At 41.3% G+C, this 17127-nt stretch overlaps 1 protein-coding gene across 1 annotated transcript in view; it reads right to left on the reverse strand.

The window, feature by feature from the left end:
- LOC117595152 (ribonuclease inhibitor-like) overlaps window positions 1–14326 on the reverse strand; it is a gene marked incomplete at its 3' end in the record, with an annotated part of 53668 nt that extends 39342 nt beyond the window's left edge. The window contains exon 1 of the mRNA XM_034294951.1: window positions 14116–14326. Coding sequence (XP_034150842.1) covers window positions 14116–14326 — 211 coding nt within the window. The remainder of the gene's footprint in view (window positions 1–14115) is intronic.
- Between the last annotated feature and the right edge of the window lie 2801 nt (window positions 14327–17127).

Here is a 17127-nt window from a genome sequence, read left to right on the forward strand (position 1 = left end):
TTAGTGCAGAAATGCGCATAAAAAAAAATCCTAACGCACTGACAAACTAAAAGATATGATATATTATGACCCACTGTAAAAAAAACAACAACATAATTACAAACTTCAGTGTTTATTTTTGTGCAACATGGACTTCAATGTTTAATTTGTGTGACTTTACCAAAGCATTTGATTTATATGTATTCCTTCAGATGCGAGCCTGTGCGCTTTACATTACTTTTCAGTGTTAGGCCCGGCAGTTGCGCACGGACTGGGTTCAGTAATAAAAGGCTTTTAATGACCAAAATATAATTCAGACTGACAAAATAATAAAAATGACATTCTTCTTCTTTTAAATAATAATAATAATAATAATAGAAATAATAATAATAACGACATTGAAAGACGGATCGGTGCAGCTTCTGCAGTAATGCAGTCGATGTATTGGTCTGTCGTGGTGAAGAAAGAGCTGAGCCACAAGGCGAAGCTCTCGATTTACCAGTCAATCTACGTTCCTACTCTCAGTCTATGTTCCTACTCTCAATCTACGTTCCTACTCTCACCTATGGTCATGAGCTTTGGGTCATGACCGAAAGGACAAGATCCCGGATACAGGCGGCCGAAATGAGCTTTCTCCGCAGGGTGGCTGGGCGATCCCTTAGAGATAGGGTGAGAAGCTCGGTCACCGGGGAGGAGCTCAGAGTAGAGCCGCTGCTCCTCCACATCGAGAGCGGTCAGCTGAGGTGGCTTGGGCATCTGTTTCGGATGCCTCCGGAACGCCTTCCTGGGAAGGTGTTCCGGTCCCGTCCCACCGGGAGGAGACCCCGGGGAAGACCTAGGACACGCTGGAGGGACTATGTCTCCCGGCTGGCCTGGGAACGCCTCGGTGTCCCCCCGGAAGAGCTAGAGGAAGTGTCTGGGGAGAGGGAAGTCTGGGCATCCCTGCTTAGACTGCTGCCCCCGCGATGGATGGATGGATGGAACGACATTCTTCTTCTAAATAACAATAAACTTCATTTATAATAAATATAATAAAATAATAAGACGAATATTACAAATTGTAATGCAATTATTAATGTGAATGAATGGCACTCCACATCACATCATCATCTTTTATTCCGCTTTTTTAAACTGCTTTCTTCCTCCCTGGTGATCGTCTCAATCTCCACGTCAGAGAAGTTTCTCTTTTTTGCCGTCTTCCGTGTGTCCATGGCGTAAAATGAGGGCGTGGGGGATGCGGAGACTTGAATATATAGGGGCGTGTTATTCTAATGACGATCGTTTTCAGCCGTGGCATTTATCAAGGGAAGGTATCGCGTACACCTGGATTTTAAAGGTACGCACAGTTTCATAAATCAGGCGGTGAGAGGAGTGTAAGCAAAATCGTACGCCAACATATACGCCCGTTTCTACGCAAGAATGATAAATGAGGGCCACTGTCCTCTGTTCCTGACGTGCGCTCGGTGAGAAGCTCGATTTCAAAATCAAATACCATTCCGTCTCTGGTTAGAATCCTGCTGCGTCCATAGCAACGCGCTGTTTTTCATGGCAGCGGTCTGTTATCCAGAAATAACACGCATTCTGCACTGGAATTCAGCCAATCCATGTAATAAGGGCTAATAATAACAACCTTATAAACTAATTATTGTGACTGGAAAAACGGCCTAATATGTAATTACGCTGTAATTATTCTTGTCTGTATGAGTAAAAAAATTAAACTCTTCGAAATGTTTAGGTGCTAGTAATCACATCGGCGCCTCCATGTTAGCCTTTCATGCAGTAAAGTTAACTGTTATGGTGTAAGCACAATGCTTTTTAGTTTCCACGCGCAGTCCACAAACACTTGAAAATGCGCATATTTAATACAGACATTATAGCCTACGTGTAATAATATACATCCCCGCTCATTTTAAGATGCCCATCAACATTAAAATTCAGGCTATGCCACTGTTATAGTCAAATTCCCTTACATCTATTTACCAGATGTATTCAGTAATGATAATGGTCACATTTCTAATAAGAAAAAAACAAACATAATATACAACCAAGGCCAAATTATGACAAACAAAAGATTAATTCATTACATTAGTAACTTAATCGTTTTAGATCTTAGTGAAACTGAATATAAAGAGATTACTTTCTTACCTTTCCTTGTGGTTCTTAAAATGACGAATGAAATTTGACGTTATTGCATATTTAGCATCTGGCAAATCTTTTTTTATTCACACAGTCCAGTTCAAAGTCCTTGTATCCAAACGATACTATTTGTGGAGCTCGACTAACTGTCTGCCATGTTTGGCGCGGTTTGAATTGTGCAGCGTTAAAGGCACATACGCTGATTAGTGGTGCTGATGTCACAACATATAAAATAATTTTATTGCTGTTTGTTTATTATAAGTTCAAGTCATTGTCGAGTCTTCCACTTCAAGTCAAGTCAAGTCTCAAGTAACTTGTTCTCAAGTCAAAGTCAAGTCAAGTAATTTTCATACTTTAATCAAGCAAGTCACAAGTCCTGAAAATTGTGACTCGAGTCAGACTCGAGTCAAGTCATGTGACTTGAGTCCCCCACCTCTGCTTTCTTTAATCCTTTGATTTCTTACCTACATTTGGGGAATGGTTTATGTGAAAATTGGAGACTGACATATAAACCCACAATTCTGTCTCATCCACCATGACAAATTGGGACGTGATGACAACTGGGTATTTGATTTAGTATTCTTTCTATTACTGTTATTTAGTGCAGACAATAGACTGAACTCTTGAAGCTTGCTTAATGTTAACCATAGTGAATTCAATTTTTTAAATTCAGATTCAAAATTGCTTTGGAAGTGGCAGCAAATCAGATAGCACAGTGCTTGACTGCTCTCCATGAAGGATTCGCAAGGCTACAGATAATATGTCCAATAACTGACAGTATTTTTGACTGCTCTTATATCCACACATACATTTCAGTGCTATTTATCAAACACACGTAGTGCTGATACTGATGTTCAGGCCACTGATCTTTCTTTAATTTGCCTCTGTTCCTTGCTGACCATGTTTCTTGGTGTTTGTATTTGTTGTCAAAAAATAATCAGTTACTCTGATACGTCCCCACATTCTTTTTATTTTGCAGTTGTGACAGTCCACAAATAAATGTCATTTAATATTTTCTAAATTAAGAAAGTTTAGTTCTTCAATTCCTAATGATTCGTTTGCCTTTCTGCTGCTATTCTGTTGTTGACATAAAACTTTACTTCAACCGAATTTACATTTTTAAGTGCAACAGGTTTAGCCAGAAGACATGCCAGAGAATACTTCTTGTAAGGAACTTGGCATCACCATATACATTCCATGAATTGGTCTTCAAACACTTGTACTTTGGGGTTCTCCGACTTCGTCCTCTCACTCACATTTTTACCTAGTAATGAATATACAAATTAAAGCGATCAGCACACTGCAATTCTATCTTTAGTATGTTTCCTTAGCTTCCATTTACAGCGGATTGAATGGGTGTTAATCCCAAAATTACTTCTTCACAATCTGTTGTGTTGGTAATTGATCTGCAAAGTATTACACAATGTTGACGTAAAGATATATTTATCTAAATTACAAATAAAAAACCTATAAGTATATTTTATGTTATTAGCATCCTCACTAATAGCTGGCCTAGGGGAACTTTGTAGTTACACAAAACACTGACAGTGGCATTCCCTTTACATCTCCAGAAATGTTCAGTTAATTAGTCACTTTGGTATTACTTTTTTTGGACGCTTGGGTACTATTCACACAGGTGGGAATATTCCTACACTCTTGGTACAAAAACCCTATCTGAAATTCACTGAGTACAACAAAGATCAAACATCATTATGTCATCTAGAAACATATTGTGAGACGCGAGGGCAGTTGTAAAGGTGAGGCAAAAATTAAAAAATAACAAAAGAACACGAATAACAACGTTTCTGACTCTTTATCTCAATTGCAACGTGATCTGCACCATGCAATCTCAACTGAGAGAACACAATAATCTGTGAGGAGCACATATTGTATCATGGCAAGACAATGTTAGGACATAAAAGTTTAAAAAACACAATGTCTGACCAACATACAAAATTGGGACCAAACACCATACTGATTTAATTGCAAAAACAATGTTAGGACACACAATTTTAAACATCACCTACATACACACACTTAAGCTAAACATTATTGGGACCAATGAGTCATTTTTCATTCTGATAGCAATTGCATCCTTTTTGCCTCTGGACAAAATGGGGAAATTATTTGTATGTTGAGGTCAACTACTGAACATGTGTTTACAGTACACTATATTTTCAAATTCAATGTCTATTACTCATGTGTCTGACTGGATTTCAAATCTGACAGGAGAACAACCACCAATTTAAGGGTATGCAAGTTATTAACATACCCTGAGAACTTTGAGTCTAAATTGTAGACAGATGAACGGGCAAAAACATAATGTTGCTTAAAACATAATATTTATGCATAACACTTAAATTATTCCTAAAAGCATTTGCATTCTTACCAAGTTCTTAGATTTTTGTTATTAAATACTTTACATGGGTAATGTCACGCATGTGACAGGCTTTAATTTGAACCATTATCAAAAAGTATTGTATGGTGAAAAAAAAACACAGAATGTGTGTCAAGTACAATTAATATTTTGACCTCCAATGGTCTTATTTGATATACCTATTTTAAATATGAAAGAGGAACACCAACAAAATAAAGGGTTCACATGTTATTAATACACCCTTGGACCGTAGTGTAAATTTTAGTTTGTCGAACTGGGATAATTTTTTATCTTTGAAAATATCTCTTATATTTGACATTTCTTTTGCACTTAAAAATGTCTTATTTTAGGACATAGTCTTTTTCGAATAAACTTGGGTCAATGAAAATCTTCCAACTGATCTATATGGATCCTATGTACTCAGCAAAAGAGAAACCAGGAATAAAACCAGGAATAAAAGCATTCAGTTGTAGTTGGACCTATGACGATATCATTTACTTAATGCAGGACCAATGTAAGAAGCTGCGGGTTCCTGGATTTCTTCAGCAATTTCTGGAAGTCTCACTATAGTGGATATAAAAAGTCTACACACACCAGTTAAAATGCCAGGTTTTTGCAACAAAAAAGAATGAGACAAAGATGAATCATGTCAGAACTTTTTCCACTATTAATGTGACTTATAATGTGAACAATTCAATTGAAAAACTAACTGAAATCTTTGAAGGGGAACAATGAAAAATAAAAACCTTACAATAACCTGGTTGCATAAGTGTGCTCACCCTCTTATAACTGTGTATGTGGCTGTGTTCAGAATTAACCAATCACATTCAAACTCATGTTAAATAGAAGTCATTACACACCTGCCATCATTTAAAATGACTCAAAATAATCACAAATAAAGTTCAGCTGTTCTTGTAGGATTTTCTGACCTTTTCTTAGTTGCATCTCAGAGCAAAAGCCATGGTCCGCAGAGAGCTTCCAAAGCATCAGAAAGATCTAATTGTTGAAAGATATCAGTCGGGAGAAGGGTACAAAATAATTTCCAAAGCATTAGATATACCATGAAACACAGTGAAGACAGTCATCATCAAGTGGAGATAATATGGCAGAACAGAGACATTACCAAGAACTGGACGTCCCTCCAAATTTGATGAAAAGACAAGAAGAAAACTGGTCACGGAGACTAACAAGTGGCCTACATCAACATTAAAGGAACTGCAGAAATTTCTTGCAAGTACTGGCTGTGTGCTACATGTGACAACAATCTCCCATATTCTTCATATGAATGGGCTATGGGGTAGGGTGGCAAGACGGAAGCCTTTTTTTACAAAGAAAAACATCCAAGCCCAGCTGAAATTTGCAAAAACAAACATCAAGTCCCCCAAAAACACGTGGGAAAATGTGTTATGGTCTGATGGAACCAAGGATGAACTTTTTGGCCATAATTCCAAAAGGTATGTTTGGCGCGCAAACAACACTGCACATCACCCAAAGAAAACCATACCCACACTGAAGCATAGTGGTGGCAGAATCATGCTTTGGGGATGTTTTTCTTCACCTGGAACCAGGGCCTTAGTCAGGGTGGAGGGAATTATGAACAGTTCCAAATACCAGGCAAAACTGGTGTCCGATAGGAAGCTGAAGATGAAGAGGAAGTTCTCCTTTCAGCACAACAACGACCCAAAACACACATCCAAATCCACAAAAGCATGGCTTCACCAGAAGAAGATTAACGTTTTGGAATGGCCCAGCCAGAGCCCTGACCTAAATCCAGTTGAACATCTGTGGGGTGATCTGAAGAGGGCTGTGCACAGGAGATGTCCTCGAAATCGGACATAATTGGAGCGCTTTTGCAAAGAAGAGTGGGCAAATATTGCCACGTCAAGATGTGCCATGCTAATAGACTCCTACCCAAAAAGACTGAGTGCTGTAATGAAATCAAAAGGTGCTTCAACAAAGTATTAGTTTAAGGGTGTGCACATTTATGCCACCAGGTTATTGTTATTGAGTTTTTTATTTTTCCTCTCAAAGATTTCAGTTTGTTCTTCAATTGAATTGTTCACATTATAGGTCACATTAAAGATGGAAAACAGCCTGACATGATTTATCTTTGTCTTATTTTTTTACATCACAAAAACCTGGCATTTTAACAGGGGTGTGTATACTTTTTATATCCACTGTATGTCTCTGGGCATTTTTCGCAACAGTAACATTATGCACAGTGAGTGACAAGTTCCAAATGGAGAATCATATGACACACTGCCACAACCACTGAGGTAGAATTAAGGAACAACACACACACACATACTGCTTCTAGAGCAGTATAGATTTATTGCACTTTTAGGGAAGACAAAATGTGATGGTAACTATTATTAATATTAAAACAATTAAATACAGAATGACGTGTTTATGTCTGGATTCTTTGACTCCATCCACAATCTCTGTGATCCTAAAATTATAGGTCCCTACTTGTGTGACGAACACAAGTAAACATTTTCTATTTCAGAATATTAAATTACTAATCAATAATCAAGCCTTTCCTTATCTCAACATACCCACAGAAGTTATGAGATAATCAAAAGATTGAGGCATTTACTAAAAGAATGTTTCACCAAGCCGTTCTGATTCTTATCACACTGCTCACTCAATCAGGAAGTGTTCATCTGATAAACATTTGTTTCTGGGGAAAAATTCTTCAGATTCCCCTTTGACAGTTGTGTTGTTGTTTATTGTTACTCATCTCAGAGTCTCAAGTCTACATTGTGGATCCTTCAGCAAAGCCGAGAGCTTCTCCACTCCTGTATCCTTCTGATCTTGTTACTCAGATCCAGTTCTTTCAGGTGTGAGGGGTTTGACTTCAGGCTTTCTCTGTGAATCCACAACCAGACAGTCTGGAAAAAGTCAATCATGATTTCACAAACTGCTTCTTCCATTAAGATCCTCTGTCTGTAGGGCCCAATTCAATCTGTGTTCTTTTTTGTCAAATTCTGTAAAATCCATTTAATCTTTTTATAATTAGGTTCTCTATATCACACATCTGGGCATCTCCGCTTAGACTGCTGCCCCCGTGACCCGGCCCCGGATAAGCAGAAGAAGATGTGTGATGTGATGATGTCACACATCCATTTAAAACCCCTATAGTGGGATGAGGGCGGGTCAGCTGTTTCTTCAACTGCAAACACACACAATTCTTAATAACCCATCCTCACCTAAATGGATAAAATGAAATGCTCAACCCAACACAAACTATGAACACACAAATACAGAAATTGCTGCTGTAACATGCAGTTCAGGTGTCATTGGTCAATAACTGCATTGTAAACTTTGCAGAAGAGGAAAATGAACCTCTGACGACACATATACTAAGGTGTGTCACAAAATGAGATTAAATATATTTATCATGTTATCTTGATCACATGTATATATGTCTGAGATAAATAACAATAACAGGCAGGTGCAGACGTAGGTAACAGTATAACCGTTTAGCGAATAATCTTGTACACAGTACGTTTGTGGATAGGACAAGTACCCCAAGTGGTCCTAGTCCCCCTGGTTGGGAACCACTGGTAGGTAAAGAGGTTCACACTAAGTGATAGAGAGGAGGGTCCTGGCAGCTGAAATGTAGCCTACTTCAGAGGCATAATATTGTCTAATTATTTAAGAAGTAACTTACATTAGAAAAACATTGTTAGGCCTAGAAATGCAATCCAACCTGCCCTTTATCCAAACATTATTTTCTGAAACTCTGCCTGGCTGTACCATGGATATAACCGCTGGGCTGTGGATTATGACACACAGTTATGTGGGTCACTTCTCGACGGTTTCTGGCATAGTGCTCCAGTGTTGAACTACTGTTAAGAGGTAGGTTATATCAGCATCTGCACACACCTCAACAAAGTCATCTATGAATTCCTGCCTTGCCTCACTAGAGTTTATATGCTTGGTAATATTGTTTGAATAGGTGAAGATCCTTAATTTAATTGTTTTTTGCGGGTAGGCTACATTTGATTGGAGGTGGTTGCTGCAGAAATCTTACCTTAGCAGTCGACTGTGCTGGTTAAACTTACACAGAATGACATTTTATAGAAATATTGCTCTGCTTCTGCACCAGTAGTGTAGTTTCCTTGTTTTATCTTTTGAGCAAATTTGTCTCTGGACATTTTTCACAACAGTAACATTATGCACAGTGAGTGACAAGTTCCAAATGCAGAATCATATGACACACTGCCACAACCACTGAGGTAGAATTAAGGAACAACACACACACATACTGCTTATAGAGCCCTATGTCCTTTCTGATTTACTGCACTTTTAGGGAAGACAAAATGCAATGGCAACTATTATTAATATTGAAATAATTAAATACAGAATTCAATGTTTATGTCTGGATTCTGTGATTCCATCCACAATCTCATTGATCCTGAAACTATAGGTCCCTACTTGTGAGACGAACACTTATTAAAATCCATCAAAAGTAAAAAAAAAAATAGGTTTCTCTACCCACTCATCTACATTTTCTATTTCAAAATATATCAAATTACTAATCAATAATCAAGCCTTTCCATATCTCAACATACACACAGAAGTTATGAGATAGTCAAAACATTGAGACATTTACTATAAGCATGTTTCACCAAGAGGTTCTGATTCTTATCACACTGCTCACTCAATCAGGAAGTGTTAATCTGATAAATGTTTGCTTCTGTGGAAAAATTCCTCACATTCCCCTTTGACAGTTGTGTTGTTTTTTATTGTTACTCACCTCAGAGTCTCTAGACTACATTGTGGATCCTTCAGCAAACCCGAGAGCTTCTCCATTCCTGTATCCTTCTGATCGTTGTTACTCAGATCCAGTTCTTTCAGGTGTGAGGGGTTTGACTTCAGAGCTGAGACCAGAGAACTACAGGCTTTCCCTGTGATTCCACAACCTGAAAGTCTGGTCTTTGTCAATCATGATTTCACAAACTGCTTCTTCCATTAAAATCCTCCTTGTGTATGGCCCAGTAAAAGCTGTTATTTTTAGCCAAATTCTGTGATATGCTTTTTATTTTTCTGAAATTCTGTTTTCAATGTCACACTCCAAATAAACCCCCTACTAGTGGGATGTGGGTGTGTCAGCTGTTTCATTAACCTGCCATCACACACAATTCTTAATAAACCATCCATCTATCTTCTTCCAATTATCCGGGGCCGGGTCGCAGGGGCAGCAGTCTAAGCAGAGATGCCCAGACTTCCCTCTCCCTAGACACTTCCTCCAGCTCTTCCGGGGGGACACTGAGGTGTTCCCAGGCCAGCCGGGAGACATAGTCCCTCCAGCGTGTCCTAAGTCTTCCCCGGGGTCTCCTCCCGGTGGGATGGGCCCGGAACACCTTCCCGGGAAGGCGTTCAGGAGGCATCCAGAACAGATGCCCAAGCCACCTCAGCTGACCCCTCTCGATGTGGAGGAGCAGCGGCTCTACTCTGAGCTCCTCCCGGTTGACCGAGCTTCTCACCCTATCTCTAAGGGATCGCCCAGCCACCCTGCGGAGAAAGCTCATTTCGGTCACCTGTATCCGGGATCTTGTCCTTTCGGTCATGACCCAAAGCTCATGACCATAGGTGAGAGTAGGAACGTAGATTGACCGGTAAATCGAGAGCTTCGCCTTACGGCTCAGCTCTATCTTCACCATGACAGACGATACATCGACCGCATTACTGCAGAAGCTGCACCGATCCGTCTGTCAATCTACCGGTCCATCCTTCCCTCACTCGTGAACAAGACCCCTAGATACTTAAACTCCTCCACTTGAGGCAGGCACTCTCCACCAACCTGAAGTGGGCAAGCCACCCTTTTCCGACTGAGGCGACAAAGGGCAGCCCTGCCGGAGTCCAACATGCACTGGGAACAAGTCTAAAGTACTGCCGGCAATGCAGACCAAGCTCCTGCTTCGGTCGTACAGGGACCTGACAGCATCCTTCTTCAGCTTGAGGGCATCCCTTACTTCAGATGTCCACCACCGGGTTCGGGGATTGCCGCCTCGACAGGCACAGGAGACCTTACGGCCACAGCTCCGAGCGGCTGCTTCGACAATGGCGGTGGAGAACATGGTCCACTCGGACTCAATATCTCCAACCTCCCTCGGGATCCAGTCGAAGCTCTGCCGGAGGTGGGAGTTAAAGATCTCTCTGACAGGAGACTCGGCCAGACGTTCCCAACAGACCCTTACAGTACGCTTGGGTCTGCCGAGTCTGTCCAGCTTCCTCCCCCGCCATCGGATCTAACTCACCACCAGGTGGTGATCAGTTGACAGCTCCGCCCCTCTCTTCACCAGAGTGTCCTGGACATACGGCCGCAGGTCAGATGAAACGACAACAAAGTCGATCATCGACCTACGGCCTAGGGTGTCCTGGTGCCACGTGCACTGATGGACACCCTTATGCTTGAACATGGTGTTCGTTATTGACAAACTGTGACTAGCACAAAAGTCCAATAACTGAACACTGCTCGGGTTCAGATTAGGGGGGCCGTTCCTCCCAATCACACCCCTCCAGGTGTCACTGTCGTTGCCCACGTGGGCGTTGAAATCCCCCAGCAGAACGATGGAGTCCCCAGTCGGAGCACTTTCCAGCACCCCTCCTAGAGACTCCAAGAAGGTCGGGTACTCTGCACTGCCATTCGGCCCGTAGGCACAAACAACAGTGAGAGACCTATCCCGACCCGTAGGCGCAGGGAAACGACCCTCTTGTTCACCTGGGGTAAACTCCAACACATGGCGGCAGAGCTGGGGAGCTATGAGCAAACCCACACCAGCCCACCGCCTCTCACCATGGGCAACTCCAGAGTGGTGAAGAGTCCATCCTCTCTCAAGGAGTGTGTTTCCAGAGCCCAACCCATGCGTAGAGGTGATCCCGACTATCTCTAGTCGGAACCTCTCAACCTCACGCACAATCTCAGGCTCCTTCCCCGCCAGCGAGGTGAAGTTCCACGTCCCTAGAGCTAGTTTCCGTGTCCAGGGATTGCGTTGTCGAGGCCCCCGCCTTCAACTGCCGCCCAATCCTCTACGCACCGACCCCTTATGGTCCCTCCTGCATGTGGTGAGCCAACGGGAAGGCGGCCCCACGTCGCTCCTTCGGGCTGAACCTGACCGGACCCCGTGGGGAAAGGCCCGGCCACCAGGCGCTCGCATACGAGCCCAAACCCCGGGCCTGGCTCCAGGGTGGGGCCCCAGCTGCACCATACCGGGCAACGTCACAGTCCTCAAAATGTTTTTCATCATTAAAGGATTTTGAACCGCTCTTAGTCCGACCCGTCGCCTAGGACCTGTTTGCCTTGGGAGACCCTACCAGGGGCATATAGCCCCAGACAACATAGCTCCTAGGGTCACTCGGGTACTCAAACCCCTCCACCACATTAAGGTGGCAGTTCATGGAGGGGTCTTAATAAAACATTCTCAACCAAATGGATAAAGTGAAATGCTAAGAGATTATCATGATGTCACAATAAGAACAATTGTTCTGAATAACATTAGAATATCCTCTATAGATTACATAATTTTCATGTGAACTCTACTTCAGGGCATACCTTTAAAAATTACATTGCCTATACATGAATCTAGAATATAACTTCCTATTTAGAAAATGTTCTCAGTCAGTAATTACACTGAAGACATAAGTGGATGGTTTGTGTGTGTGTGTGTGTGTATGTATGTGTTTGTTTGTATGCATGTGTGTGGGGGCGGATTTGCATGACTGTACTTACAGAGTGGTTCTGCAGGTTTTCACAACTGGCAGCAATCCCAGAAGAACTTCCTGTGATGTAGAATATTTATTTAGGTCAAACACATCAATCTCCTCTTCTGAAGTCAGTATCACAAAGACCAGATCTGACCACCATGTTTTTTTCTGGAGAGACTTCCTGAACTCAGGTATCTTTGGATTTCCTCCACTAGAGAATGGTCATTCAGTTCATTCAGACAGTGGAAAAGATTGATGCACCTCTCTGAAGAGGGATTCTCCCTGATCTTCTCCTTGATGTACTTGTTTCTTCATGGCTCTGTGAGCAGCTGCTGGTCTTTGTCAGTAGACCTTGTAAATTCTTCTGATTTCATTCCAGTGAGAGTCCCAGAAGATGTCATTTTGTGAAGAAACCCCAAATATTTTTCAGGTACTTTCCAGGGCAGTCGTCTTACAATGGTCAATTGTTTTTCATCCTTAGAATCTTTATTTTTATAAGGACAGAAACACATATAGAGCAGCTAGAAACTCTTGAACTTAGATGGACAAAGCAGAACACCTTCTCCTGGTCCTGGTTCAGGCCACATTCCTCTTTAAAGATCTGTGTGCAGACTCCTGAGTACATTGATGCTTCATTGATATCAATGCCACACTCTTTCAGGTCTTCTTCATAGAAAATCTGATTGCCTTTCTACAGCTGCTGAAAAGCCAGTCTTCACAGTATCAGAATACTCTCTTTATTCCAGTGCAGATCTTTCTCTTTATTCTGTCATACTTCACATTCCTGTGTGTGGACTGAAACACAAGGAAGTGTGAGTACATGTCTGTTAGGGTCTTGGGCAGCTCTACTTTATCATCTTTAGTCAACATGTGCTCAAGTATTGTAGCAACGATCCAACAGAAGACTGGTATGTGACACATGATGTGGAGGCTCCTTGATGTCTTTATGTGTGAGATGATTCTGCTGGCCAGGTCCTCATCACTGAATCTCTTCCTGAAGTACTCCTCTTTCTGTGGGTCATTGAACCCTCTCAACACCTGGTCAACACACCCTGAAGGGATCTGATTGGCTGCTGCAGGTCTGGTAGTTTTCCAGAGGAGAGCAGAGGGAATCAAATCTCCTATGATGATGTTAGTCAGCAGCATATCCACTGTGGTCGACTCTGTAACATCATAACAGCTCTTGTTGTTCTTGAAGTCAAGGGGCAGTCGGCACTCATCCAAGCCATCAAAGATGAAAATAACTTTATATATTTTTTTTCTTTTTTTGGTTTCATTTGAGACATGATTGATTATTTGAATCAAATTGAGTTCTTCCCCTTTCATCACATTCAGCTCCCTAGGAGGGATGGACAATACAAATTGTACATCTTAAATGGCTTTTCCTTTAGCCCAGTCCAGAATAAACTTCTGCACAGAGAGTGTTCCAATTTCAACTACTTCCTTTGTCAGCACAGTTCTGATAGGTTTGGGTTTGAAGATTGTCGTTACATTTGATCGCTGTCTCTGGTCTTGCTTGTTTCCTGGTTGTTGTCTCAATCTGTCTCACCTCTTGTTCATTACTGACTCCTCCGTTTCCACCCTTTGTGATGTAGAGCTCGGTGTAGATCTTTTTGAGAAGTGTTGGGTTCCCTTGTTTTGCGATACCCTCAAATAAGCACTTAAACTTCTTCAGGATAGATTTGAGATCATGTTGGCAAATCACAGCAAGCTCATCTGAAATTACACATGATATTGTCTCTTTAAATGCCTACAGTGTTTTATGAATTAATTAACTTAGAGGAATTACGCTATTTGTAACTATCTGTCTCTTCTTTTTCTTTTCTAAATGTTAAATTATGTTATATGTTGTCTCAAGGCCACTATAATATAATTTGGAACATTTAACAGTGAAATCAGACAACTCATACTTTTCACCAGTGAGTCAGCAAGATCCTTCTGGTTCATGTGCCTTAGGACCTGCAGTGTGATCTTCAGAGCCCCCTCTTTGGCACTGCTCTCCTGCTTCTTATCTTCGGGGTTCATACCTTCCTCATCCTGTCTCTGGCTCTTAAATCCTTCTGGGAGATCTGAGCACAGGATTGTCTTGAACCTCTTCAACTCTTGCTTCACAAATATCATAATATTCTGTTTAAGTAACTTAAAGAGAGCAGAGTGAAATAGTTCAAATTAGACTGAATTGAAGTAAATATCAGAGTAATATTAACAAATTCATGAATGATTGACAAATAAACTTTACTTGAGTTAAACATAAACAAATGTACATAAGAGGACCACATACACTGAATATACACTTGTGAAATTTTACTGTTGCACAATCGAGCGCATTCTGACAAATTGCACCACAGTGGGGTTTAGTGGTTGCTCCGTAGCCATCCAGAAGGCCATGCAACAGGTGATGAAAACAGCCCTGCACATCAGTGGTGCCCAGCTTCCTGCCATCGCAGACCTCCAGTGCAAAGGGAAGATGAACTGTTAACAAACAAACATCTATGGCTACTGTGATATTATTTTTTTGTTTGAGATGTCAATAACGTAATTTCTGTCTCAAGTATCTCACACATTATCTACTCTACAGCAGATAATGCTGATCTTGAGTTTTTTATGGATGGCTCAGGCCAGCGTTCCCCTAAAGGGGAGCCCTTGGTAGCATATGCCATCACTTCAGCATAACGTTGGTACTCTGTGGCACCAGCGTGGGTTCCTAACAGCATCTGGTCAGACAATCTGTCACTCTAGGTTATTTGCTAATCTACTGGACTATCCTGCTACCAGAGTCTGTTTCTGTGTGCAAATGTCTGATCCCATCTCTAAAGGTAATGTCAGGCTCATACTAATGTCTCTGATCCCATCTCTAAAGGTAATGTCAGGCTCATACTAATGTATCTGATCCCATCTCTAAAGGTAATGTCAGGCTCATACTAATGTCTCTGATCCCATCTCTAAAGGTAATGTCAGGCTCAAACTAATGTCTCTGATCCCATTTCTAAAGGTAATGTCAGGCTCATACTAATGTCTCTGATCCCATCTCTAAAGGTAATGTCAGGCTCATACTGATGTATCTGATCCCATCTCTAAAGGTAATGTCAGGCTCATACTAATGTATCTGATCTCATCTCTAAAGGTAATGTCAGGCTCATACTAATGTATCTGATCCCATCTCTAAAGGTAATGTCAGGCTCATACTAATGTCTCTGATCCCATCTCTAAAGGTAATGTCAGGCTCATACTAATGTCTCTGATCCCATCTCTAAAGGTAATGTCAGGCTCATACTAATGTCTCTGATCCCATCTCTAAAGGTAATGTCAGGCTCATACTAATGTCTCTGATCCCATTTCTAAAGGTAATGTCAGGCTCATACTAATGTCTCTGATCCCATCTCTAAAGGTAATGTCAGGCTCATACTGATGTATCTGATCCCATCTCTAAAGGTAATGTCAGGCTCATACTAATGTCTCTGATCCCATTTCTAAAGGTAATGTCAGGCTCATACTAATGTCTCTGATCCCATCTCTAAAGGTAATGTCAGGCTCATACTGATGTATCTGATCCCATCTCTAAAGGTAATGTCAGGCTCATACTAATGTATCTGATCTCATCTCTAAAGGTAATGTCAGGCTCATACTAATGTATCTGATCCCATCTCTAAAGGTAATGTCAGGCTCATACTAATGTCTCTGATCCCATCTCTAAAGGTAATGTCAGGCTCATACTAATGTCTCTGATCCCATCTCTAAAGGTAATGTCAGGCTCATACTAATGTCTCTGATCCCATCTCTAAAGGTAATGTCAGGCTCATACTAATGTCTCTGATCCCATTTCTAAAGGTAATGTCAGGCTCATACTAATGTCTCTGATCCCATCTCTAAAGGTAATGTCAGGCTCATACTGATGTATCTGATCCCATCTCTAAAGGTAATGTCAGGCTCATACTAATGTCTCTGATCCCGTCTCTAAAGGTAATGTCAGGCTCATACTAAGGTCTCTGATCCCATCTCTAAAGGTAATGTCAGGCTCATACTAATGTCTCTGATCCCATCTCTAAAGGTAATGTCAGGCTCATACTAATGTCTCTGATCCCGTCTCTAAAGGTAATGTCAGGCTCATACTAATGTATCTGATCCCGTCTCTAAAGGTAATGTCAGGCTCATACTGATGTATCTGATCCCATCTCTAAAGGTAATGTCAGGCTCATACTAATGTATCTGATCTCATCTCTAAAGGTAATGTCAGGCTCATACTAATGTATCTGATCCCATCTCTAAAGGTAATGGCAGGCTCATACTAAGGCCTCTGATCAGTCTCTAAAGGTAATGTCAGGCTCATACTAAGGTCTCTGATCCCATCTCTAAAGGTAATGTCAGGCTCATACTAAGGTCTCTGATCCCATCTATAAGGTAATGTCAGGCTCATACTAAGGCCTCTGATCCCATCTCTAAAGGTAATGGCAGGCTCATACTAAGGCCTCTGATCAGTCTCTAAAGGTAATGTCAGGCTCATACTAAGGTCTCTGATCCCATCTCTAAAGGTAATGTCAGGCTCATACTAAGGTCTCTGATCCCATCTATAAGGTAATGTCAGGCTCATACTAAGGCCTCTGATCCCGTTTCTAAAGATAATACTGTAGCTGACATGGCTTCTATGGAATTTCACATAGATATTGCTAGATTAATAACACAAAGAAACCTTAATTTAGTATAGCTGAGTCATTTAATAAGTTTTAACATGCTGCATGGAAAGAGTCTGCATGCAAGGAATCTCTCCCGAATGACCTGATCCCTCCTGCTGATATAAAATCTATCATTGTAATCTCAACCTATGGAAGTTCAGACAATTACTCATACCATTGTATTACTTCCTGAGGACCAAATAAGGGCTTTAGACAACGTGGCACTGTATCTTGCCAGACAGGGCAAGTGGA

The sequence above is a fragment of the Esox lucius genome, chromosome 11 (assembly GCF_011004845.1).
Source record: "Esox lucius isolate fEsoLuc1 chromosome 11, fEsoLuc1.pri, whole genome shotgun sequence".
Lineage (NCBI taxonomy): Eukaryota > Metazoa > Chordata > Actinopteri > Esociformes > Esocidae > Esox > Esox lucius.